Source organism: Schistocerca nitens, chromosome 3 (genome assembly GCF_023898315.1).
Source record: "Schistocerca nitens isolate TAMUIC-IGC-003100 chromosome 3, iqSchNite1.1, whole genome shotgun sequence".
Taxonomy (NCBI): Eukaryota; Metazoa; Arthropoda; class Insecta; order Orthoptera; family Acrididae; genus Schistocerca; species Schistocerca nitens.
The window spans coordinates 749568210-749593655 of NC_064616.1; the positions used below are offsets into that span (position 1 = coordinate 749568210).

Here is a 25446-nt window from a genome sequence, read left to right on the forward strand (position 1 = left end):
ATTCTGTTGAATTACTTAAGTCTTATTTTAGTAGTGGAATGTAGAAAGCTGTTATTAATGGTATATAGTCCAGGTTCTTCCCAGTGCATACTGGTGCTCCTCGAAGTTTCGTACTGGGTCCATTCATATATACTATTTGCATTAAAGACTTGCCATTTAACGATAATGAGACCAGCTACTTGCACATATTTATTTGCCAATGACCTATCTGTCTGCAACGTCAGAAACAATAGAGATGCTGAAATATAAAATGGCTCAGACAGCTTATAATACTGAAGCTTGGTGTAGTTTAAATTCCCTCTGTATAAATTAAGACAAAGCACAAGTTCTACATAGTAAGTAGAATTATTACACACATTTGGAACAGGAATTAAGAGCTGTTAATTTTCTGGGGATAACAATTGATTTCAAACTGCACTGGGACAAGCACATACAAAAAGTTATAGTTAATATTAGTAAAAGTATACTTGCTCTCAGAAAACTAAACCTTTCTGATACTATTCCGTAACTGAATTTTATTATATCTTGATACATGACCTTATAATATGTAACACCATTGTATGGAATCATCTGAAGAATGCATCTAATGTATTTAATTACAAAAGAAGGAATTGTGGTTAATATACATCATGACACTTAGAGCTTCTTAATTAAGAAGTGCAACATCAGTGTGCAGTAGCGTAATGCAATGTTTTATTGAACTTGAAATGTGTTTTAAATATATGTAATGCTGCAAAAATTAATAATTTGTTATATTATTATTATTAGTGGTGTTTTGTCCTTAAGAGTGCAGTTAGACTAAACGACATGGCCAATTCCTTTTGCTGCCTTCCTTGCAGCCCAAACTTCCCTCATTCACACGCTACATTTCTGTTTCCAGTCCTCTGTCCATGCTTTTTGTCAGCTTTGTGTCTGCTGCTTCATCTTGGTTGCCCTTTTGGTTGCACATGTTTCTTTAATCTTCCAGCTGTGATCTTGTTTGCGTTCTTCTGTCCATTTTACGTCTGTTCGTTTGTCACAGTGTATCTCATGTAGTTAACTTTTCTTAATGATGTTTCTGAATTTTGTTCTGTCATTTATTGTGTCTGGTGTGATGTTGAGTTGGTTCAGGTCGTTCTTTACCTCTGCCATCCATTTGTTGTTTCTAGTGGTTACCCAGTCAAAGATCTGTTTGGTCAGTCTATGTGATGTCCAAAGAATTGTAGTCTGTGTTTTCTAATCTTTTCTGTGATTGTCTCCATATTTTTGTATAGTTCATCTGTAGGTTTCTTGATCCATATTGCATTGTTGTTAGTTGCGCCAAATATTTTCCTAAGTATTTTCCATTCTACTTTTTCTAGTTGGCTGATACGTGTATGCCCTGGGATTAGTGTGGTCTGTGCTGCATATAGTGCTTCGGGGAGCACCACCGTGTCGTAGTGGTGTAATTTGGGGTTTTGTGAGATAGACTTCTTGTTGTAATGATTCCACACTACTTTGTATGCCTTGTCCACTTAAGTTTTTCTTTCATGGTTTGAGTCTCTGCTATGTCCGTTCATTTGTAGTGTTTCACCAAGGTATTTGAAGTTTTCTATTTTGTAAATCGTGCCATACTTGGTGTTCAGAGATGAGAGTGTCTTTGTTTTCATAGGCTGTGTCTTTTCGTAAGAGATCTGTAGTCCAGTTTTGGAAGCGATTTCATGTAGTTTTTCAATAGCTTCTTTTGTTTCGTTTGTACCTTTTGTAACGATCGCCAAATCGTCTGCAAAAGCCAAGCATTTAATCTGTAGGTTTCCTAAGGTTATCCCCCATTGTGATATTTCCCATTCTTTTATTTTTTATATATGTATATGTTGTATGTGTGTGTTCCATACCTCTATTAATGCTTGTGATGTCTCGAATGATTTCTGAGGTATCTACAGAAATATTAAAATTAAATTCAGTATATACTCATCAGCCAAAATGTATAACTATGAAAAAAAGCAGCTATTGTGTTCTCAGCTAAGGATTAATTTGAAAATTTGTTTAAATATAAAGTGAAATTAAACCCCTTAAGTAGAGTTTTAATACAGATGTAATTAATTATAGTAGTCACTGCAGTGTGTAGAAGATGAGTAATATTAGTGTATTCCCCTGGAGAAGTTTCGTCTTGTTACATTCCTATAATTTTTTACTCTGTCACAAACGTATCGAAAATGTTTTAATGCAAAAGAGTGAGATAGTTTTATAAAAAATGGTTCAAATGGCTCTGAGCACTATGGGACTCAACTGCTGAGGTCATTAGTCCCCTAGAACTTAGAACTAGTTAAACCTAACTAACCTAAGGACATCACAAACATCCATGCCCGAGGCAGGATTCGAACCTGCGACCGTAGCGGTCTTGCGGTTCCAGACTGCAGCGCCTTTAACCGCACGGCCACTTCGGCCGGCGATAGTTTTATAATTTAGATATGTAATGCCAAAATAAATTTAAAAGGATGTTTTAAATGGTTTGTTCCATTGAAACATCTTCAAAACAAAAGAGATTACTGCATATATGAGTATAAGGCAGAGCATACCAATGAATTCAAATACTTCATCAGAAAATACAAACTTATTTGTAAGAAAGTAGTGAAATTAGCCAAGAAAAGCCACAAAGACCTGTTAATGTCAAGCACTTCCTCTAAACATAAAACCATGTGGAATATTGTGAATTACATTAGGGGAAGAAAATTCAATATCAGCTAAAAAAAACTATTTAAATTCTAAAAGTAAAACTATTGACAGTGTGAATGATGTTCCTAATGATTTCAACTCATACTTATCATAAATTGCAAATAATTTCATATGCAAAACAGTAAACAAAAGATCCATATTGTCTCTCAGCAACAACTTGACAATATCATTATGTTTATCTCCAACAATATAAAATGAAATTGAGAAAATTATAAAAGTAAAACTTTGGAAGATAATATCTGCTGGTCGAATTTTACTTCATAAATGCTGTCACCTCATTCATAAACATCTGTCATACATTATCAGTGCTTCATTTACAAAAGGTATACACCCTTAGCCACTAACAAATGGCAACAGTAGCACCTGCATACACAAAAGCTAAATGAAATATGAGAATTAGTTACTGACCTATCGCCATCCTTTCTGTTCTTTTCGAAGTGTTAAAATATGCTGTATTTACTCATAATAGATGTTTCTCGGAAAAATAAAATTATTTCACCTTCCCAGTTTGGATCTGTAAAAATAAAACAACAGTTCATTGTTTGATTGCATTTATGGCGAACTGCAAAAATTTAGCCCACTGAAACATCCAGCTGTTGGTCTTTTCCTTGAAGTGACAAAGGGTTTTGACATGGTTAATCACTCAATTCTACAAATAAATGGATGTGACAATTTATAGGTTTATGAAATTGAATGAACACAGAGACTCAATTATAGGAAAGGCACGTGGTAGATTTCATAGCATTGGCAGTATACTGCAAATGCAGTCAGTCCATAAAAAAGACTACTCACAAATCGCTTGTACATCTCATCTTAGAATACTGCTCTTGTATGTGGAATCCATTCTAAACAAGAACAATCAAGCATATTGAATTTATTCAAATAAAAGCAGCACAAATAATCAGTTTTGTTTGGCTCAATGTAGAGCATCACAGAAATTCTGAAAAACTTTAATTTGCAAAATATTGAAGATGGATACCTATTATTCCGTGAAAGTCTACTTACAAAATCTCAATAAACAGTATGAAGTGAAGATTCTAGAGATACTCTTTTGCCCTCTATGTCTCGCTCCTGTAGGAACCACGGAAACAAGGTTAGATTAATTACAGCATGCAAAGAAGCATTAAGCAGTAGTTCTTTCCCCACTGCAGGCATCAATAGAATTAAAGGAAACCCTTACCTGAAATGCAGTGCAAAGTACCATCCATGCACTTCTCAGGTGTTTGTAGGATATGTATGTAGATGAAGAAAATCTATTCTAGTATATGATATGTGCTACTACTCAGAGTTGATTTTACAGCTACCCAAATGGGAGATGACGGTTTGTTGAAGTCATAAACTATTCAAACTCTGGTGAAGAGCTACATTCAGAGTCAGTCATAGGCAGAACAGTGAATGGCGTTCCTCAGGGGTCAGTCTTTATTCCAGTTTGGTTCACTGACCACAGAAATGATCTTCTTTGCTGTTTACATAATGCCAGTTCCTTCCTGTATGCTGGTGATACTAATATATTGACAACTGGCAGCAAAGGTATGTCAACAAGAAACTAAAGTACTTACCATCCGCAATGTTGGTTTGAGGCAAATAGGTTAATTAATAATCTTGATACACGAAACAGTGTGCCTGAACTTCCATACTACACAAAATTTCAATTCAGAAAATCCTTCTGTAGCCTTCTGTGAAAACAAACAGTTAACAAAATTCCTTTTGCTGTACATTACTGATGTACTTAGCTGAAAAACCCATATTGAAATGACAGCTAGGAAGTTGAGCAACATTTGTTTAATGCTAAGGACAATAAAAGAAGTGGTGAATACAGATACCGTGAAATCGATCTAACATGCATGCTTTGAGTCGCTCAAGACCTATGGTTTAACTTTTTGGGGCAAAAGCACTGAATCTCCAACCATTTTCAAAACACAAAAAAGAAGCCATAATGCTAATATTATTTAAGGGGAAACTTGAGCACTGCAGACCACTCATCACGCAGCACACAGTTTTACCACTTCCTTCTCGCTGCAAATCTGAAATAAACTGCTTCGCGTGACAAAATTTAGACAAGTTACGCACAAGTAAATAAGTCATGGTCATAACATAGGACAAAAAGTCAGTTGCAGATAATAATAAGTAAGACAACATCGTGTACTGATAGTGTCAAGTGTATGGCTATAAAGCTTTGAACAACGTCGCACAAGAAATAAAATTAAGTAAATCAGAGGCAAACTTTAAATCCAATCTAAAACACCTAATGTTGGGATAGTGTTTTTATTTTGTTAAGGTGCTTAAGAGAATTCAACTACAGAAGTTTAATAGTGTGTAAGAATTTGATGACGAAGCATGTCTGACATATTAAATTCTAGTGCCCTCGTAGGCCTCACTATGTAGATGTAATATATCTTTGCTTAATTATGTATATGCCTAATGTTAATTTTTAATTACGGAAACCTTCATGATGTAACGTAAATTCTAGTAAAATCGTATGATAGCTATTTTGTCTCAGCATAGACTTAAATAGTCTAGAAATGGATTTAAAAAATTGTGACATCTAAGTTTTAATTATTACTACTTCCAAATTTTGTTAGACTGAGTCTTCTACTCGATTGAAGGGGTTCGTCAAAGAAACTCTTAAATTTAATGTCATAGCTTAGTGTACAGCTTAATTATAATTAGCATCGTAATACGTTAAGTTAATGTCATTTAATTGTGTTGCGCACTTAAATGTAGATCCCTGATTTCTTTTCGCATCCCAGCGATCACCTTTCGTAAGATCCATGGTATATGACTATCTCGTAAATCACGTACTATCACTTCATCACATTGACATGTCTCGTTTGCTCTTTACAAGCCTAACATAATCAAGACCCGTCGTACAAATAAAATGTATGAATGAATGAAATGAAATGAATGAATGAATGAATGAGAACTATGGTCTGTGACTGGCACCCAGTAACGCACATAACATTCTTGTCAATATCACAAATTCAGCCCTAGCGATAAAACAAAGAGTGTTCGGAAAAATTGTTGTGATAGTAATCTGTCTGTTCCTCACTTGTCGTGTATGGCAATGATTATGTGGGAATAATAAAAGGTCAATTTCAAAGTGAAAATTTATGCTGTATAAAATCTGTGTTGGGGACAGTGTGAGCGTTTCTCTTTGGTAGACTGGTGGGAACTTGCTTGAGTAGTAAACCAAGGCGATGCTTGTTATTTAAGTGAAGGTTTGCGGATGTGGTAGAGGTGCAAGGGTAAGCTCAGTACATTGAAAATGTTTGTGTAGGGCGATTAAGTTAATTGCCATGACATGCCTGCACTTTCTTCGCAATGGTGGTGTTGCCGCAGCAGCAAATTTTTGCCTGCTGTCAAATTGATCTGAAAACAAGTTTAACGGAACATTTGTAAATTATGTGTAATTTGTGTTTGCAAATAATCTTTTTGTTACTTTCCATTGTTCAGTCATTTAAGTAGTTGGCCTCGATTTGTTTAACGCTTGCCTGAGAATGTGCATTGGTAACCCCCATTTGACAGTAGGTGTGGATTATTTATTGCAATCTAGTTGCTTGCAATTCATATTGGCCAGTTGTGTGCACACAAAGCTTTATAATACGTCTTCTAATTGTTATTGATTCCGATATACTTGGTCTTGTAATGATGCTATGAGGTGAGGAGGCCAACGGCAATTAAGTCGTTAATTCGTAATGTATCAACGAAGCCAAACTATTTCAGCCAACGAGAGAGTTCTACCTGCTATTTAAAATCTTACACCACATCATGCTAGGTAAATGTAGGTCAGTTGAGGTGTTCAACCACCGATCACCCTTTTCATTTTAGCAAGGTTAGGAATAAGCTCCTAAAGATGTTCTAGTTTGGTCAGTTTCATTAAATGTAATGTGGATAATGCAATGTAAGACATTCATGATCAAAGGTTACTGTTTGAATTGGAAGCTAAAGTAAATTTCAAATATAAATAACAAGTAGTTTAAATTTATCTTCTTCTACTGAGGTATGAAACAAGATGTAAGTTTTATTGTCAACAAGAAAATGGAAAAAAATCATATCCTGTTTATATTAAGTCTGACTATAAGAATTCACCACCATTATTAGAAAGTAGTGGCTTACATAGTCCTCTCCAGCTATTGATCTAGATTTCTTACTGTGACCCTTAAACACATTTAGGCAGTTAGTGGACTGATTCTCTTACAGGTATGGTAAGTTCATTCCGTAAATGAGGTAGTTCTGTTTTAAATAACTTATAAAACTGATAGGAAGTTAAAGTACTGTCCATTTTTAGTAGTAATACTGGGTTTGAAATTAACATAGCAGTGAATGGAATGTATGCATCAGTATCCTTGTAGTAAAATACTCAATTTGCTGTTTATGTAATACAGTTCTGAATTTACCTTGCAGTTTCAGTAGTGGTAATGGTATAGACAAGGAATCAAACATACAATGAAGCTGTACTGCAGATTAGTCTGTAACACCACCTTTATTTTGGATTTCACATCTCTTGGTTTTTCCTATTTATTCAGATTGGTAACTTCCTACCTAACCAATGTTGGTGCACCACCATAATAAAGACTTTGTGTATACGTTGTCACATGGTTTTCAAGTGATGTTAAATTTGAATGATTAAAATTACACAACTTAACAGAAGTGAAAGTTAAACTTGCTTATATTGACACACTACAAACTTAGTTGTGTATGAGAAATGATAGAAAAATTATTTGCTGCTACTGAGCAGGGCAAGTAAATTGCACAAAAATATTGGACAAACTGAGCATTAAACATAATAGTAACAGAACTGCAATGAAATTAGTTACAAAAATTCAGAAGCACTACAGAAGTATAAAAAGAATTTGCATTATGGAACAAAATGGGAAGACAATGACAAGCTTTATGCCAGAGTGCATGGTTAAAATCAATGACACAATAATATTGGTGGTTTTTCAGTGTGTGTGTGTGTGTGTGTGTGTGTGTGTGTGTGTGTGTGTGTGTGCCTGAAGTAAGGAAATAAATTAGACATGGAACAATGAAAACACAGCTAGGAATGATGGGATGAGAACTTGAGAAATATAGTGGGGGTAGAAGAGAAATTAACACTACCGTGTTCGCAGAATTCCTGCACGGGCTATATCCAGCGTTCGAACAGTAATACTTACATGAAAAGTAACAATTAGTGTGGAAAGCCTAGGAGGTCATGTGTCTCTGCTAAAACTCGCTTGTGCATGAAGTGTTAGATGAATGCATACCATGTGGTTAAATTTGGTGTCCCCTGTACAGTTCCTTCTCAGAGATGTGGATGTAAGTACATACTGGAAGTGGTTGTAAATCTGTCATTTGAAGATGCTTGAAAGTTACCCATCCTTTGACATTCTCCAACATTTAAATGACATGAACAGTACAAAAAACTCTTGTGTTCCTTTGAGTGTCCTGGATGGTGATTGTGCAATTATTAGCCAGTGAAACCTCTGCCACAGTGGACCTGTTGGCAGTACTAATCCCTGAAGCTGTCTTAACAGGCACCTCACAGATGCAGAATCATACAAAAGCTGGAAGAGTGGGAGAGCAAAATCCAAGGAAAATCTTAATGATAAAAGCCTCCACCAAGAAACGGACTATGTCACTTCACCTCTCTTGAAGAGAAGATATAGTAGTCTTTCACATCTGTATTGGTCATACTTACCTCTCACAAAGCCAGTTACTACGTCAAGAGAACTGCATCCGCAGAACAACCCCAACAGTCCAAAACATCCTTAAAACATGTAAAGTCTCACTTAAACTATGGCATAGATCACATCAGGATGAATTGTTGCCACATATCCTAGCTAATACAATCAAAGCATCTACATCTCACTTTTTAAAACCCAAATTGTACCTCCATATACTTTAAGTGTATGTACATTGTCAGTCGCCCATAATACATGGAATGACTTTTCACGATCTCCTCTTGTAGTGGTGAGGCAAGGGGATGAAGGAAATAGTCCTGAAATGTTTTTCACCCTTGCCATATTCTGGAAGAACCTTTGTTCACCCACTTCCTCCTCCCTCCAATCTACCTACACCTGTGCATGTTCTAAATTCTTTTCTTAGTAGTCTCATTACACTGTTTGCCATAATTCTTGACAGCATCACAGCTGTTGACCCAACTATCTATATCGCTCCCAGGTGTGTCTACTGGCACATTATAAGGCTGAAGGGATCATAATCTGCTATTGAGTTCTTCAGATACCACACTCAAATCGAAGGAGTTGCCCATGTACCTTATCTGCTCAAATCAACAAATATTGGCAGGAGGGCAGTCGGAGAAATTGAAGTTGGGTTTGTGAATTCATTCATTAAGATTCCTGATAATGAGATGTAAATGACAAATCACTGTGTATGTAATATGATGTGGGCAAAATTAGTGTGGAGGTATAAAGCTGAAGATATGTGGAGTGTGTCAAGTACGTGATTACAGATTAAATCTGCTCATAATGTAAAGAGAATTGTGAGCTCACAGAACAAATATAAAGCTGTATAGATGTAGTGAAAGAATGATAGGGAAAAGGTGAGTGCTCAGCATGTTAATTTCCGTGATTCAGAGAGACTTTTATTGTTATACCAGAGTGGCCGAGATAGGCAGCTCAAAAAAGTTGCATGTTTGTGAAATTGTGTAGGCTTAGAATTGGAGCTGGTAATGCAGGAATACTCTCTCCCCTTCTTCTTCTTCTTCTTTTTTGGGGGGGGGGAGGAGGAGGAGGAGGAGGAGGAGATAGATAGATAGATAGATAGATAGATAGATAGATAGATCTAGAAGATATACTGTTTGTTGAAATGTTTACATTTGTGAAATCAAAACCATCTGATGTGGTACCGTTTGCTAGTGTTCTCCTCTCTGTGTGTTATAACTTGCTGGGATCCTTAGTAGGCTGTCAACAAGGTAGCCAAGCTGTTGCTCAATCCTGCCCTACTCTGTAGTGGGAACCAATCTGAGGTCATCCAGTGTGCAGAAGATTCCTCTGATGACACATTAAGTTTCAGCTGGTCCCAAGCATGTTCAGTCTGGTTCATCTTGGCAGAAAATTCCATTCAGTTGATTCTGGACTTGTGGAGGAAAGTATTCTTCAGGCAGATGCTGAGTGTTCAGGATCCTCTCAAAAGATGAACCCATCACCAGAATGTTGCCTGTTGGGTTGGAAAATAGGTTGGATTATGCTGCACTCTATTTATTGCACAGCCCTCAAATTACTGTCATTACTAAAGACAGGTGTCATATATTCATCCATGATACTGGCCCAAAGCATGACTGACAAACCTCCCTAATGAATCTTGGGTGCTACGTGCTGGAGATATGCATTAGTATATATCCACCTCCACATTATCAACAAGACTTTGTCTGTGAAGGGAGATGCTTGCTAATGGTGGTTTCCATAGGAGATGCTTGCTAATGATGGTTTCCATTTAAACTTTCCAGCCATTCTGATTTAGACTTTTCTCTGATTTCACTAAATCGCTTATGGCAAATGCTGGCTAGTTCCATTGAAGGGGCACCTTGGCTGCTTTCCCTCCCCATCCTTCCCTAATCTGATCTGGTGCTCTGTCCCTAATGACCTCATTGTAGATGGGACATTAAACACTAATCTCCTCCTCCTCAAGGCATTTGCATACTATTTTGGTTAACACAGCTTGGTTGCTCCCCAGAAGACGGCTCACAGATCTGTTGCATTGGTGTCAGAGTACCTACAAGGCATAATTTATAGGTAGCTATCACATCAGTTTTGTTGATTGTGGGTGTCCCCTATGATGCAGATATTCAAATGTTTCATCTCATGATAGTGGTTGAATGTTCAAATGATGATGCTGTGGTGTAACTTCCAATGCTGACAATCCTTCTTGCTAGGAATTAACAATATGCACAAAGTCATAGGTAAAACTGACCCTTTGAGCCATGCCACTAGACTGAACAGACAAAAGGGCTGTGAAAAACTTTGACCAGTTTGTTAAATAATGACTTGGATCAGTAATTGTAAAACTGAATAAGTTTTTGTCACTGAAGAACACTCGCTTGGGCACAATGATATATGAAGCAGTCTTGTGGAGATCAGTGGACCATACATTACTAATACTCAGCTACCTGTTAAACTTTCCTGGGGAGGGGAGAACAAGGTCATGTAGAAAATGGCAGTTTAATGTCTTTATTCAGTTAAAGATTTTTCAAAAATGAGAGCAGCAACACATCTCACTATGCATGCATTTTGTTTTCTCCCTCCTCACAGTTCTGACCCAGACAATGTGGTAACTTGTTCTTACTGGCATTTTCTGTAATTTTACTCACAATGTATAAGGGGTGCATTGTGCTGCATCCACTTTTACAGCCAGATTGTTTTGGCCAATTAAAATGTAACTGTTTTTCTGGGAGGTTGTTGATACTTTGAGTTAATGTTGGGTACAATGTGGCTAAAAGGCTAATAGTGTACGCAGAATTTTTTTCTCTTGTCTGTCTTCTTGTGAATTCGAGCAATTAAAGTATTGTTAGTTTTGGGAATTTTTTTCTCTGTAGACACCCTTTAAATAATTTGAGAGTTCTTTCATTTCCAGTAATAACCATTTCTGTTGAAATAGTCATCTCCATGTGTTTCTTTTCATCAGCTGACTAATGGCTTTATTCATCTTTTGGCACTATTTCCACCGATCAGAGTGGCGCAGTGGTTATCACACTGGACTTGAATTCGGGAGGATGACAGTTCAAACCTGCATCTGGCGATCCCGGTTTAGGTTTTCTGTGATTTTCCTAAACTGCTTCAGGCAAATGCCGGGATGGTTCCTCTGAAAGGGAATGGCCAATTTCCTTCCTTAATCGGATGGGACCGATGGCGATGCTGTTTGGTCCTCTCCACAAATAAACAAACCAACCAACTTCAGAATTGTTTCCGGAAACTTGTTAAGTATGAGTACTGGTAAGCAATTGAAAATGTACTTGCATGTGGCAATAGTCATGTTAATACCTTACTTGTCTTGCAGCAACCTACAAAGAACAAAAGAATTGGTCAATAAATGCTCTCTACAGACCAATGCATGTAAAAATTGCTGCTCAAACTTTTTCTTCTGACCGGGGATCAACGTTGACCAGTTCATATGGAGCCCTCAAATCTCCTGTGAACATAGTCATGTTACAGTGAGTCTGTCACCAATAATGTCATTAAGTTGAGAGGTTGTCTAAAATGCTTGGACTTCCTCTGAAATCTTTGTTGTTGTGACTTCTGATCAGTAGTATACCCTGAGATCTTGGTTAGCTTTAAAGGTGATAATTCCCAAATAAAGGTTGTGCTAAGAGTCTGACACGTAGTACAGCCTAATGCTTATGTTTGTGCCATTTCTAGTGCACTTCCCATCATAAAAACTACGAAGTAAATTCAGAAAATGTGTGTTACATAATGTAAAAATCTGAGTACCTTGATGCATATTATGCAAATATATTGTACGTACATATATTATGAAAAAATGCAAGGGAACAGGTCTACAACTTTATTTTTACCCTGCAGTGCAGCTTGTTGAGCTGTCCACTTGTTTGGTCCCTGTAAAGCAATCCATGAAGAGTATTTATTATTTACAGGTAGGCCCTAATAATAGCTGGGTGGTGTGGATGTATGGCTTGGACATTTGGATGCTCACAGGTTGCAGGTGGTTCCTGTAATCCTCGCTAAGATGCAGCTAAAGAATAGTTATTTGTATATTCAGTGAATCATAATTGTAACTTTTTGCTATGGTGTGGAGCAAGTTAGTTTTACAGTTCACAATGAAAGTTCTCAGTGGAAAATATGGCAACATGACCATCTATGTGGTTGTCTTAAGCTACATTTTTCCCTTTCATTGATTTACACTCACCAATGTTCAGTATATGTATAAAAAATCACTCCACTCCACTTTTCCTCTACACACTCACATGTACGCATGAATGAATGTGAGTATTTGAGAAACAGTAGAGACATGAATTGAAGATAACACAGATCTCTTTTTAACTGTTTCGTGAATACTTACTGCTAAAATTCTTAAAGTGCAAGATTACAAAGTTCTAGCCAATCAGAGATTGCAGACAATCGTTCAAAGTGTGAAATCTGTAGTGCATACATACTTACTCTGCAGCCACCTGTTCCACTCGCAAAAAGAGCAAGGGAAGGTGCTGTCCATATGCTCCCATAGCTAGGTTGTGTATTGGGCATTGTCTTTTTAGGTATCACCATTTGTTAATTGTTGCTCCCCCACCACTTTATTCTCATTGCTCTCAACCTTTGACTGTTCACCATTTCCTGATGGGCCTTTTTTTAACCACTTAAGTTCTTATTTGTTTGTCATCTGAGTTATCAGCCATTTTAGTGAATGCCATATGGGCTGTTGACCACATTTTACTTTCTATCTGTCATAGCAATATGGCAAAGGACCTTTTCTCTATGGCATATTTTATGGACCCTTTTCTGAGTCCCTGTTTTTAGCTGTGTTTCATTCTGTTGACTGGGCTTGATGTGTAGTCACTTTAACTCCTATATTTGTCTTCATTTTGTACAGTTCTGACATGGGCATGTGTGACCCTAATCTTTTTTGTGCACTAAAACAAAACAAACAATATATGCTTCCCTAATGTTTTGTCTCTTATCTTTAGGGTCATTACATGAAATGTATGTTGGTGGCAGTAGAATCGTTCTGCAGTCAGCTTAAAGTGCTAGTTCTCTGAATTTTCTCAATAGTGTTTCACGAAAAGATCACCTTCCCTCCAGTGATACCCACTTGAATACATGAGCAGAAACTGAGCACACAAATGTGGGGTTTGTTGAGGTCTTTCAATGTCATGATCAGCCCTGGGTAAACACTGCTGTGAGGTGTGTTGACACTGAGCTGTACAGGATGCTCCAGACACTGGCAAAATCTCAAAAGTGTTGTTGCAGTAAATACTGTTGGTAGGTGGGGATACACTACACATGGCCTGCACCTGAATAGGATGGGGAAAAAAAGTTACCTTCTATATTAGCAGAAACCGCAAGGGGTCCACAGTCACACAAGGGGTTATCCCTGTGGTTAATGGGTCCAGGCAGACAATTCCCCCCCCCCCCCCCCCCCCCGTCCCCGTTAAAGCCAAAGTCCAGACAGATGACAATCAAGATAAATAAAATAAAAGAAACTTCATGTACAGTAAATAGGGGTAAAGGTAAGGGCGGTATCAACTTACTTCATCAAAACATCAGGGGAATAAAAGATAAAGTAGATGAACTATTAGTGTGTTTAGATCTCAAAAATAAGGAGGAGATTGATATACTGTCAGTCTGTCTGTCTGAACACCATGTAACTGTGGGCATGGATAGTATCAACATAAGTGGGTATAATTTAGCATCTTACACTTGTAGATCTGGGATGGATAAAGGAGTTGCCATTTTCATAAAACAGGGTTATAAATACAAAACTGTAGAAGTAAGCAAATTTTGTGTTGATCAGCACTTTGAGGTTTGTGCATGTGAACTTCAGCTAAATAATGTAGTATTGATATTAGCAATAGTGTACAGGTCCCCATTAAGAGACTGGGAACTATTCATAAAAAAGTTTGACTCCCGATTATGCTGTCTGTCAGACAAAAAGAAATTGTTAATCTGAACTGATTTCAATGTAAACTTTCTAAATTCTGAGAGGAAAAGTGAACTAGAAGTGTTATTAACAACATATAACTTCGAATCGGTGATCAGTTTCCCTACATGTATAGCTCAAGACAATAGCACGCTAATAGATAATGTATTTGTACAGAAAGAGGATGAAAACACACATGCTTTCCCCTAACAGGGTGTACAGTTTATAAACCATTAAGTAAAAGTGTGAGGTGCTCAACCCAGTATCTATAGAGCACTTCAAAGAAAGCTTAAGAAATGTTAATTGGGGAAATGTATATAATGAGCCAAATGCTAATAATAAATGCAACATATTTCTTGATAAATTTATATCCCTTTTTGAACATTGTTTCCCAAAGAAAATTACTAAATGTAACACCACACGCTTTTCAAAGAAACCTTGGATTTATACAGGTATTAAAGTGTCTCCAGAAAGAAAAAGGAAACTTTATGAGACAGCAAGAACTAGTAAAGATCCAGAAGTAGTTTTACACTATAAAAATTATTGTAAGATACTGAGAAAAGCTGTAAGGAAATCAAGAAATATGTATGTTAGAGAAGAAATTAACAACTCCAGCAATAAAATCAAATCAATATGGAATGTTGTTAGAAGGGAAACAGGAAAAGTAACCTCCGGGGAAGGTAGTATTACTATTAAGGAGAAAGAGACCATCCTAACCAACAGTACACAAGTGCTAATGTATTTAACAACCATTTCTTAAGTGTAAGAGAGAAAAATTGGTCAGAACAGTTCAAAAGAAAAAGCCAGGCAGTACAGTCAGTTTTGAAAAAATTGTTAGTTTCACCTAACATCCTCTTGTGAAATAAGTAAAATTATTAAATCTTTGAAAAATAAATGTTCTGTTGGGGTAGATGACCTCTCTAAGATGATGATAAAACAATGTGGAGCAATTACAGCTGATGTTATGAGTCATGTATGTAATGCATCACTAACTCTAGGTATTTCCCCAGACAGGTTAAAATATGCCATTGTCAGGCTGCTCTACAAAAAGGGGAACACCACAGATGTCAATAATTATCGGCCAGTATCCTTGCTTATAGCATTTTCAAAAATCTTAGAGAAAGTAATGTACTAGAGTGATTAGCCATCTCAACAGTAATGGGATACTTAGTAAATCACAGTTCAGATTTCAAAAATGCTGTTCCACTGAGACAGCTATATAAAAGTTCACTGTCCATATAATAGTCTTTAAATAGTAAAATGTCACCAATAGGAATTTTCTGTGACTTGTCGAAAGCATTTGATTGTGTGAATCATGACATTGTTACAGAAATTACAGTTCTATGGTACAAATGGAATAGCATACGAGTGGTTTAAGTTGTACCTACAGAACAGGAAGCAAAAAGTTTCCTTATATGTGTCAAGTGATTTAAATAAGTTTGCCACTTCATCTAACTGGGGTGAAATTAGGTTAGGGGTTCCGCAGGGTTCAATCATGGGTTCCCTTCTGTTCTTGATATATGTGAACGACCTCCCTTCCTATCTGAAACAGGAAGCTGAACTGACACTGTTTGCTGGTGATAAAAGCATAATTATTAATCTGGTAAAAGAAACTCCAATTGAAAGTGATACAAATAAGGTCTTTGGAAAAGTCGTTAATTGGTTTTCTGCAAATTGGCTTGCTCTAAACTTTGAAAAAACACAGTACATCAAATTTTCTGCTGCAAAAAGTACAGTTCCTTCAATAAATATAACACAGCAACAGAAGTCAGTAGACAGGGTAGAGCATACTAAGTTTTTGGGTGTACATGTAGATGAGAATCTTAATTGGAAAATTCGTATTTTGGATCTTCTAAAGTGACTAGTTTCTGCAACTTTTGCAATCAGAATAAGTGCCAATTTTAGAAATTAGTAAGCTAACATACTTTGCATACTTTCACTCTCTGATGTCATACAGAATAATATTTTGGGTTAACTCAACATTTAGACAAAAAGTATTCACTGCTCAAAAGAAAGTGGTTAGAATAATGTGTCGGGTTCATAGTCACACATCTTGTAGGCATCTTTTTAAAAGATTGGGAATTCTCACAACAGCCTCACAGTAAATTTATTCACTAATGTAATTTGTTCTCAACATGGACCAGTTTAAAATCAACAGTGACATTCATGATTATAATACCAGAAAAAAGACAGACTTACACTATCCTTTACTCAACCTATCTTTGGCACAGAAAGGGGTAAAGTATGGTGTGTGTGTGTGTGTGTGTGTGTGTGTGTGTGTGTGTGTGTGAAAAAATCTTGTTTCATATGTGCATTTCTTGTGCACTTGACATGTTCCACATCATAATGACTACGGTACTGTGTGATTGATAAATCACGCAACTAACCAATCAACCAAAATACTATCTTGTTGTTCAAATCTACTGGTAACATGTATAGCAGCCCACCTCTCAATTGTTTTGCCTTCTTCCTTTAATCTGACCAGGTGTGCATCCCAACACTTGTGCAGTACTCGAGAAAAGGTCACACTAGTGTCCCTTATGTGGTCTTCTTTAAAGATAACTGTTTCCCAAAATTATCCCAATCAGTTGAAGTCAACCATTCACCTTTCCTATCACAGTCCTCACATGCCCCTTCAATTTCATATCACTTTGCAACATTAAGCCCAAATATTTAAGTGATGTGACTGTGTCAAGTAGGACACTATTAATACTGTATCTGAAGCGTATGAGTTCTTTTTCCTACACATCCACATTAACTTAAATTTTCCCATTCCTGACACCAACTAGAAATTTAGTCTGTCATCTTGTATCCTCCTACAGTCACTAAACTAAGACTCCTTCCTGTACGCTGCAGCGTCATAAGCCTGCCAACCCTGTCAGACAGATCATTTATGTATATAGAAAGTAAGTGGTCCTATCACACTTCCCTGGGGCACTCCTGCAGGTACTCTTGCCTTTGAACAACTCGCTGTCAAGGACAATGTACTGGTTTCTGTTACTTAAGAAATCCTAGAGTCATTCACATATCTGAGAATCTATACTATTAGCTTGTACCTTTTCAGTCGGCATTGAGGTACCATGTCAAATGCTTGTCGGAAATGTAGTAATATGGAATCTGACTGTTACCCTTCATCCACAGTTCACAGTACAGCATGTGAGAAAAGGGCGAACAGAGTTTTGTGCAAGCAATGCTTTTTAAAACCATGCTGGTTCATGAACATAATCTTTTGTTCTCAAGAAAATTTATTATATTTGAACTGAGAATGATAAGATTCTACAGCAAACCATGTTAGGGATATTGGTCTGTAATTTTGTGGGTCCATTGTTTTGTCCTCCTTATTTACAGGAATCGCATAGGCTTTTGTCGAGTTGCTTGGGACTTTGCACTGGTTGAGATATTTACAATAAATGCAAGCTACATAAGGAGGACAGTGCTGCAGAGGTCTGTGTGTAATACTGAATTGGGATTCTATCCACGCCTGGTGACGTACTTGTTTTAAAGTCTTCCAGTTTATCTACTCCAGGGATGCTTATGTCATCCATATCAGACTCTGATAGATAGTCAAACGATAGTATGTTTGTATGATTTTTCTGTCTGAATGATAAATTTGAAACTTTGGCTTTCCTTTTGCTATTTTTTTTACCCCCACATCAGACTTGTCAACAAATGACTAGATGGAAACCTTAGACCCACTTAGCAATTTTATATAGGACCAGAATATTCTTGGGTACTCGACCAAATCTTTTGCTGAGGTATGACTGTTAGTTGCTGTATGCTTTGCACATAGATCTTTTCATAAGGCGTATGAATCTCTACTAACCTTTGCCTGTCGTCATTTGCACATTCTCTTTTGAACTAAGAGTACAACAGGCTTTGCTTCCTTAGAATTTTCTGAATTCCATTGGTAAACCAAGGTGGATCCACTTAAAAGGCACATAGTCCTCCATACCACAATTTATAATGTGCTTAAAACTTTGCCCATAATTCTTCTGTCCATCTTACTGGAACTAAGTGATGTTAGTTTGCTGTCTGATAGAGATGCTAGCAATTCTTTCTCTGCTCTTTTTAACAGAAACACTCTCGTAGCATTCTTGACTGATTTATCAACTTTTGTAAATGTGATGACCTCATGATCACCAGTCCCCATCTCTGTTCTGATGGTCTCAACAAGTTCGGCCTGTTTGTAGGTACGAGGTCAAAGATATTTCCGTTGCGTGTGGGCTACTGAAATAACTGCTCAAAACAGTTTTCGGAAAAGTGTTCAGAATTGCTTTACAAGACTGCCTGTTGTAACCCCTACAGTTAGTCCACCGATGTCCCAGTCTATACTCGATAGATTAAAGTCGCCTCCAACTAGTGTTGCATGATTAGGTATTAATGTGCTACTGACCATTAACTTTTGAATGACTCTAGAACTGTGATAGTGGAATCGGATGACTGGCAAAAGCTTCCAACAGTTAACTTTTTTTACTTAGGCCTGTTATGTGACCAGATAACTTCACTGTCACATTCAACTTTGGCCTCAATAGAGAGAATATTTTTGTCAACTGCAATGAAGACACCCCCATTCCTCATTCTTGTGGCACCTGATACATCCCTGATATATGTTCCATGTCTCGCTAAATATCTCGGAGCTTTTCTGCTTCAGGTTTCGGCCAGTTTAGTCCCAAGAATAATTGTAATGCATGAGCTTTTGTGAAGAGCAGTAAATTTGGAAACTTTGTTATGAATACTTACACAGTTTACTGATAAAATTTTGACAGTCAGTGTCTTTACCTAAAACACAGTCTGAATTCACTATCTGTATTTCAGCTGCAAAGTGTTAAACTACCACCTTAACTAAAAAATAAAATAAAATTAAAAAAGTGCACTCCACAGGTACTATGCTACTCAATTAGCTGCTTCCTTTGTATAGTGCACCCCTGACCTGTCGAGGGGAGTTCTAAAATTCCCCACCCATAATGCAAGTCCAGGAATCTGTAGCAAAGACTGTTGATGGAGCTTTTGGTTGAGACCCTTGACTCTGCTCCAAATCAAAGGCCACAATCAACTCTGGGAACAATGCTGCAAATCTCAAGATCTGCTTGCATCCGATGTGGGAGGCCAGCAGCAGCCTTTGCCAGCTTGCCAGTATGAACTAAGAATGGCCTCGGAACACATGCAACAGCTGTCATTAGTGCTGACATGAGCCACAACTTGCAGATGACTGCACCCTGCATACTGGAGAGCCACCAAAGACCACCTGTACATCTCAGATGAGACCCTCTGGCACACATACCAAGTGCACATTGGCTTTCTTTTGAGCCCTGAACAATAAACAATTACCTGTATGTCAATTTTCATTCTTTATTAGAGAAGGTAAACAGTTTATCGTTACTTCAGAAATCGCTCCTTTTGTTGTGCTGTATGTTTCTGTTAATTTTTGTTTTAAAGATAATGTTAATATACATCTACTGATTCTATACATGAAACATATTTAAAACCTAATTATCCTATAACATTGCTGACCAGCCACTCCTTTTGTTGTTATAGTAGCAATTGAATTTGTAATAATTAAATTTGAAATGCAATCTTACATTACTGTTATAAGAAAATTAGTTGCATTTGTTCAGTGACTGTTATTCTTTTCCTCCTCCAGGCATCTTGCAGCTGCACCAATTTTGGTGTTTGTACCGAACACTCAGATGGCTCATGGAGGTCAGTCTGCACCAAATGATGGCTGTGTTGAAGGTGTCAGTGCCTCAACCTCACAAACACCTAATGATGAGTCTCTAGATGAAAAAGATTCTGTGGATGGTGCTACCAGTACTTTTGTGAACTCTCAAGAGGATAGAACAGATGCTACAAACACAGCAAATACAAGCACTGGTGATGCTGCTGTCAATTCGCCCATTGCAGTACCTGGTCAGAAAATAGATTGGTCCATCTATAAATCAGAAGTAGAACGCCTCAAAACTTTCCGCAATTGGTCAGTTTCCTTTATGGACAAAGAAAAACTAGCTGCTGCTGGATTTGTGTATTACTGGGGCAGTGATGGTGTGAAGTGTGCTTTTTGTCACGCTGAAATTGGACATTGGGTTAGGGGTGATGATCCATTCCAGGAACATAAGAAATGGTCTCCCACGTGTCCTTTTGTATCTGGGTTTGATGTCGGTAATGTACCAATAGATGAATCAACATTACCATTTCGGCCTCAGAAAAATCGTGCTTGTGATACCTGTGGAATATTTGGAATGGATGCTCCTGCACCTGGAGAGCTGATGGGTAAGCAGTTATTGCTGTTTGTGCAGGGATCAATTGTGGCCAGAACTACTGATTCATTTTTGTTGTCACTGGAATATTAGGGTTGTTCATAGCCGAATCATTTCGTAAGAATGGGGGTGGGACATTAGTTTTGTGTGTTTCATGTGGTGGTAAGAAATGAATTTGAGCTACAGAAACATGTGAACCAAAGTTCTAAAATTTGTGTGATATGGATTAATTTTTGTATTGTCATTACTTACATCCTGTTATTTCGTAGTTGTAACTTCTGATTCAGTACAGTATGAGAACTTTTCAGTGTGCTAAGGCTTTGAGGATAGGTCTGATGATTTAACACGCATGTATATTTGCACTAAGATTTATATTTTCTGGGAATAGATATAAATTGTTTCAGTACACAACAGTTGCACTTAGAAGAAAAAAAAAGATAATTTTGAAATGTAAGTGTAAAATGACACCATTGAGACTTACCTCTAAACAGATGTTGGGAGTACTGTAGTTAAGAGATTGTTCTTTCCTGTATGGTATTAGGTTAGTGCATAAGTTCATAGTGTTTTTGTGAGACCTTAACTTTTTCCGACGGATTGAATGTTCAAATAATTTACGGGTTTGTTGCCGGGTGACGTCGTCGACCACCGTCGATATTTCAGCAGGAGCACACCTTGCCATTCTCAAGGAACAACTGCGAGGAGGAAGCAATGTGCACGGGAAATTAATACCTCGGTTCACAGAGGAGAAACAAGGAAAATACCACACAGAACAAGTAACCCCAAAGCCAACACACAACCAAAGAAAACAAAAATCAGAAATATCAATAGTGACTGTTAATCAACAGGTGAGGTAGCCCTAATTCTGTCCCTCTGTTCCTTCTGTTTTTTGATGAGAGACAGAGACGGATTCCAAGCAGCAGTTAGACAAAATCCACCATCTCTGTTTATAAGGTTGCTTGATAGTTTGATTTCAACAGCTTCCTTAATGACACTATCCCAATAGCTGGACATGCAAGCCAGAATCTCCGTGTTGTTTTATTCCATAGTATGACCAGTGTCGGCAGTGTTCTGCAATAGCGGATTTGCTCGGCTGTTGTAAGCGTGTGTGACGCTTATGTTCAATACACCGGTCTTCCACAATCCTGATTGACCAATGTATGACACGCCACAACTGCAAGGAATAAAATACACCAGCCTTACGCAAACCAAGATCATCTTTTACGGACGCCAACAGGGCCTTAATTTAGAAGGTGGTCGAAAAACACATTTCACATCATATTTCTGCGAGATATGGCCTATCCTGTTAGAAATGCTTCCTGCGTAAGGCAAAAAGGCTATCGTCAATCACCCGTTGCACAGAAGGCTGATAGTGCAATGCACGTTTGATCTGCCTCTCACTATAACCATTCTGACAAAAGGTGACTTAGAGATGTGATAGCTCAGCTGCCAAACTTTCAGGGTCTGAGATAATGTGGGCCCTGTTAACCAAGTACTCCTTCACACTGAGCTGGATGGTGCCAACCATCAGCTCGCAGATACAAGTCAGTGTGAGCAGGCTTCCTATAAACGGAATGTCCCAACATTCCATCAGTCTTCCTTCTGACCAGCACGTCAAGGGAGGGAAGGCATCCATTCTTTGCCACCTCCATAGTGAACTGAATATTCGGGTGGATTGAATTCAGGTGGTCCAAAAACTGGTTTAAAGTCTCACTACCATGAGGCCAAACAACAAAAGTATCGTCTACATATCTGAAAAGACATGCAGGTATCAAGGTTGCTGACTCCAATGCACTTTCCTCAAAGTCCTCAATAAACAAATTGGCCACAATATGTGACAACAGGGTTCCCATTGCAACTCCTTTGTCTTTTCGTAGTACTGACCATTGAATAAGAAGTGGAAGTCAGCACATTTCAAAACAAATTTGTTAACTCTACACCAAACTTAACCTCAATTAGCTGCAACAAATCGTAGGAATGCAAGTGAAAAGAGAAACCATATCAAAACTGACTAAAATATCAGTCATTCAAATGCAATCCCTGCAAATGACGTAAGAAATCTGCAGAGTTCTTAATGTGGTGTTCTCACCTACCTACTAGTGGGCTGAACAAACTAGCAAGATGTTTAGCTACACGGTATGTTGGAGCACAAATATTAGAAACAATGGGCCTCAACGGGACATCCTCTTTATGGACCTTAGGGAGGCCATATAGGCCAGGTGGTACAGCACAGTAAGAATTAAGACTCTTGATAGTCTCCTGTGACAGACTAATAACCTCCTAAAGAAAAGTTCTTTCTCTCAACACTCTTAGTAGGGTCAGCACCAATTTTGTGATACACCGAATCGGAAAGTAGTCACTGCGTCTTTTGAATGAATGTAATCGTGCTTGTTCAACAAAACCGTGGCATTTCCCTTGTCCGCAGGTAAAATAACATCAGGATCGACTCTGAGTAAACGTAAAGCAGCCGCTTCAGCTTCTGATTTGGCGTATCGCAGTATTGGTGCTGACCCTACTAAGTGTGTTGAGAGAGACTAATAACCTCCTGAAGAAATATTCTTTGTCACAGGAGACCATCAAGAGTCTTAATTCTTACTGTGCTGTACCACCTACATTATATGGCCTCCCTAAGGTCCATAAAAAGGCTGTCCCGTTGAGGCCCATTGTTCCTAATATTGATGCTCAGACGTATTGTGTAGCTAAGCATCTTGCTAGTTTGTTGAGGCCACTAATAAGTAGATGTGAACACCACATTAAAAACTCTGCAGATTTCTTACATCAATTGCAGGGATTGCATTTGAAAGACTCTGATATTTTAGTCGGTTTTGATGTGACTTCTCTATCCACTCGCATTCCTGTCTCTGATTCGTTGCAGCTAATTGAGGTTAAGTTTGGTGTAGTTAACAAATTTGTTTAGACATGTGCTGACTTCCACTTACTTTTTATTCAAAGGTCAGTTCTACGAACAGACTGATGGAGTTGCAATGGGAACCCCGTTGCCACCTATTGTGGCCAATTTGTTTATGGAAGACTCTGAGGAATGTGCGTTGGAGTCAGCATCCTTGAACCTGCATGTTTTTTCCAGGTGCGTAGATGATAATTTCGTTGCCTGGCCTCATGGTAGTGAGAATTTAAACTTGTTTTTTGAACACCTGAATTCAATCCACCCGAATATTCAGTTCACTATGGAGGTGGAAAAGAATGGATGCCTTCCCTTCCTTGATGTGTTGGTCAGAAGGAAGACTGATGGAATGTTGGGACATTCGGTTTATAGGAAGCCTACTCACACTGACTTGTATCTGCTAGTTGGCACCATCCAGCTCAGTGTGAAGGAGTACTTGGTTAACAGGGTCCACGTTATCTCAGACCCTGAAAGTTTAGCAGCTGAGCTATCACATCTCGAAGTCACCTTCCGTCAGAATGGTTATAGTGAGAGGCAGATCAAACGTACGTTGTGTTATCAGCCTTCTGTGCAATGGGTAAGTGATAGCAACGAAGTGGCACCTAAGTCTATGGCCTTTTTGCCTTACGCAGGAAGCATTTCTAACAGGATTGGCCATATTTTGCAGAAATATGATGTGAAATGTGTTTTTTGACCACCTTCTAAGATTAAGGCCCTGTTGGCGTCCATAAAAGATGATCTTGGTTTGTGTAATACTGGTGTCTATTGTATTACTTGCAGTTGTTGCATGTCATATATTGGTCAGACAATCAGGATCCCCCAGGGGGTCCACAACTCCTTTTGTGGATACGTGCGTAGCGAGCGCGGGACCCCGAGCTAATGTGGCCCTCCTTCGTTTCCGGGCTGCCTACCTCCCTTTTCCACATCCCTTCCCATCCCCCATATTCGCCCCGCCTCCCACCCCACCCCCCGCCCTGCCCCGCTCACCTCCGCCTCTTTCCTTCCCTTTCTCCCCCTCTGGGAGTATGTTGTGTGCCTACGTCCGGAGACGGACGCTAAAAAGTGTAACGCTTTCTTCGCTTTCTCTGCTTTCAAGTCTTCAGCCTTCCTTTGTCCTTCCCTTTTTCCTTACCTCTTCTCTTTACCCTTTTCTCCGCTGTGGCATTTGAGACCTCTCTTCTTTCCTTTTCTTTGTTTTTCCCTTTCTCTTTTATCCTCCCTGTGCGTGTCTGAAGGCCGACCCACGCATTTCCATGCGTAGCCGGTGACGGGGTAACGCGTAATTCCCCGCGCCGGGTAGACAGGTAGGACACGTACGTACCCCCTGGTAACGGCCAGGCCCAGGGAGGGCTGATTACCCGAGCTGATACCTTCCGAAAGTGCCGATTGGTCCCTCTGTCGGGTTGTCGGGAGGTGTGACCTGAGGTGTGAACAATCACCTAAGGCGGGAGTGCCCTCAGAGAGGTCCCCCACAAGGAGCAACGTGCCATCGGAGACGCCGGTAATCGTGGGGGGATTCTTCTGCAATGGTTTCCTCATCTTCCACTATGTCTGCTCACAAGCGTAAGTTCACTGAGTCTCAGCCACAGACAGTTCTTCCATCGTTGCCACAGTTCCTTGTTGTTTCTCGGTCTGACGAAAGTCAAGACTTTTCCACGGTCAACCCTTTCATTATTCAGAAAGGTGTCGACGCAATTGCAGGTTCTGTAAAATCTTGTTTCATATTACGAAATGGCACCTTGTTGTTAGAAACAGTCAGTGCCCTCCAGGCACAAAAATTGCTGTGTACTTCACTGCTTCACACCTTCCCTGTCCGGGTGGAAGCACACCGCACTTTAAATTCCTCACGTGGAGTCGTTTATACACGCTCCCTCGACGGATTGTCCGACGAGGAAATTCAACACTACCTCTCTGACCAGGGCATAACGGCTGTTCATAGTCATGAAAAGGGTTGACACAAACATCGTTCCAACCCGCACTGTCTTCTTGACATTTGACCGAGGTAAACTCCCA

General features: G+C 38.6%; 1 protein-coding gene across 1 annotated transcript in view; it reads left to right on the forward strand.

The window, feature by feature from the left end:
- The first annotated feature begins 5785 nt into the window (after positions 1-5785).
- The window catches only part of LOC126248747 (baculoviral IAP repeat-containing protein 7-like), a 104076-nt gene continuing 84415 nt past the window's right edge, over positions 5786-25446 (forward strand). Inside the window, exons 1-2 of the mRNA XM_049950079.1 lie at positions 5786-5939; positions 19922-20547. Coding sequence (XP_049806036.1) covers positions 19968-20547 — 580 coding nt within the window. The 5' untranslated portion in view covers positions 5786-5939; positions 19922-19967. The remainder of the gene's footprint in view (positions 5940-19921; positions 20548-25446) is intronic.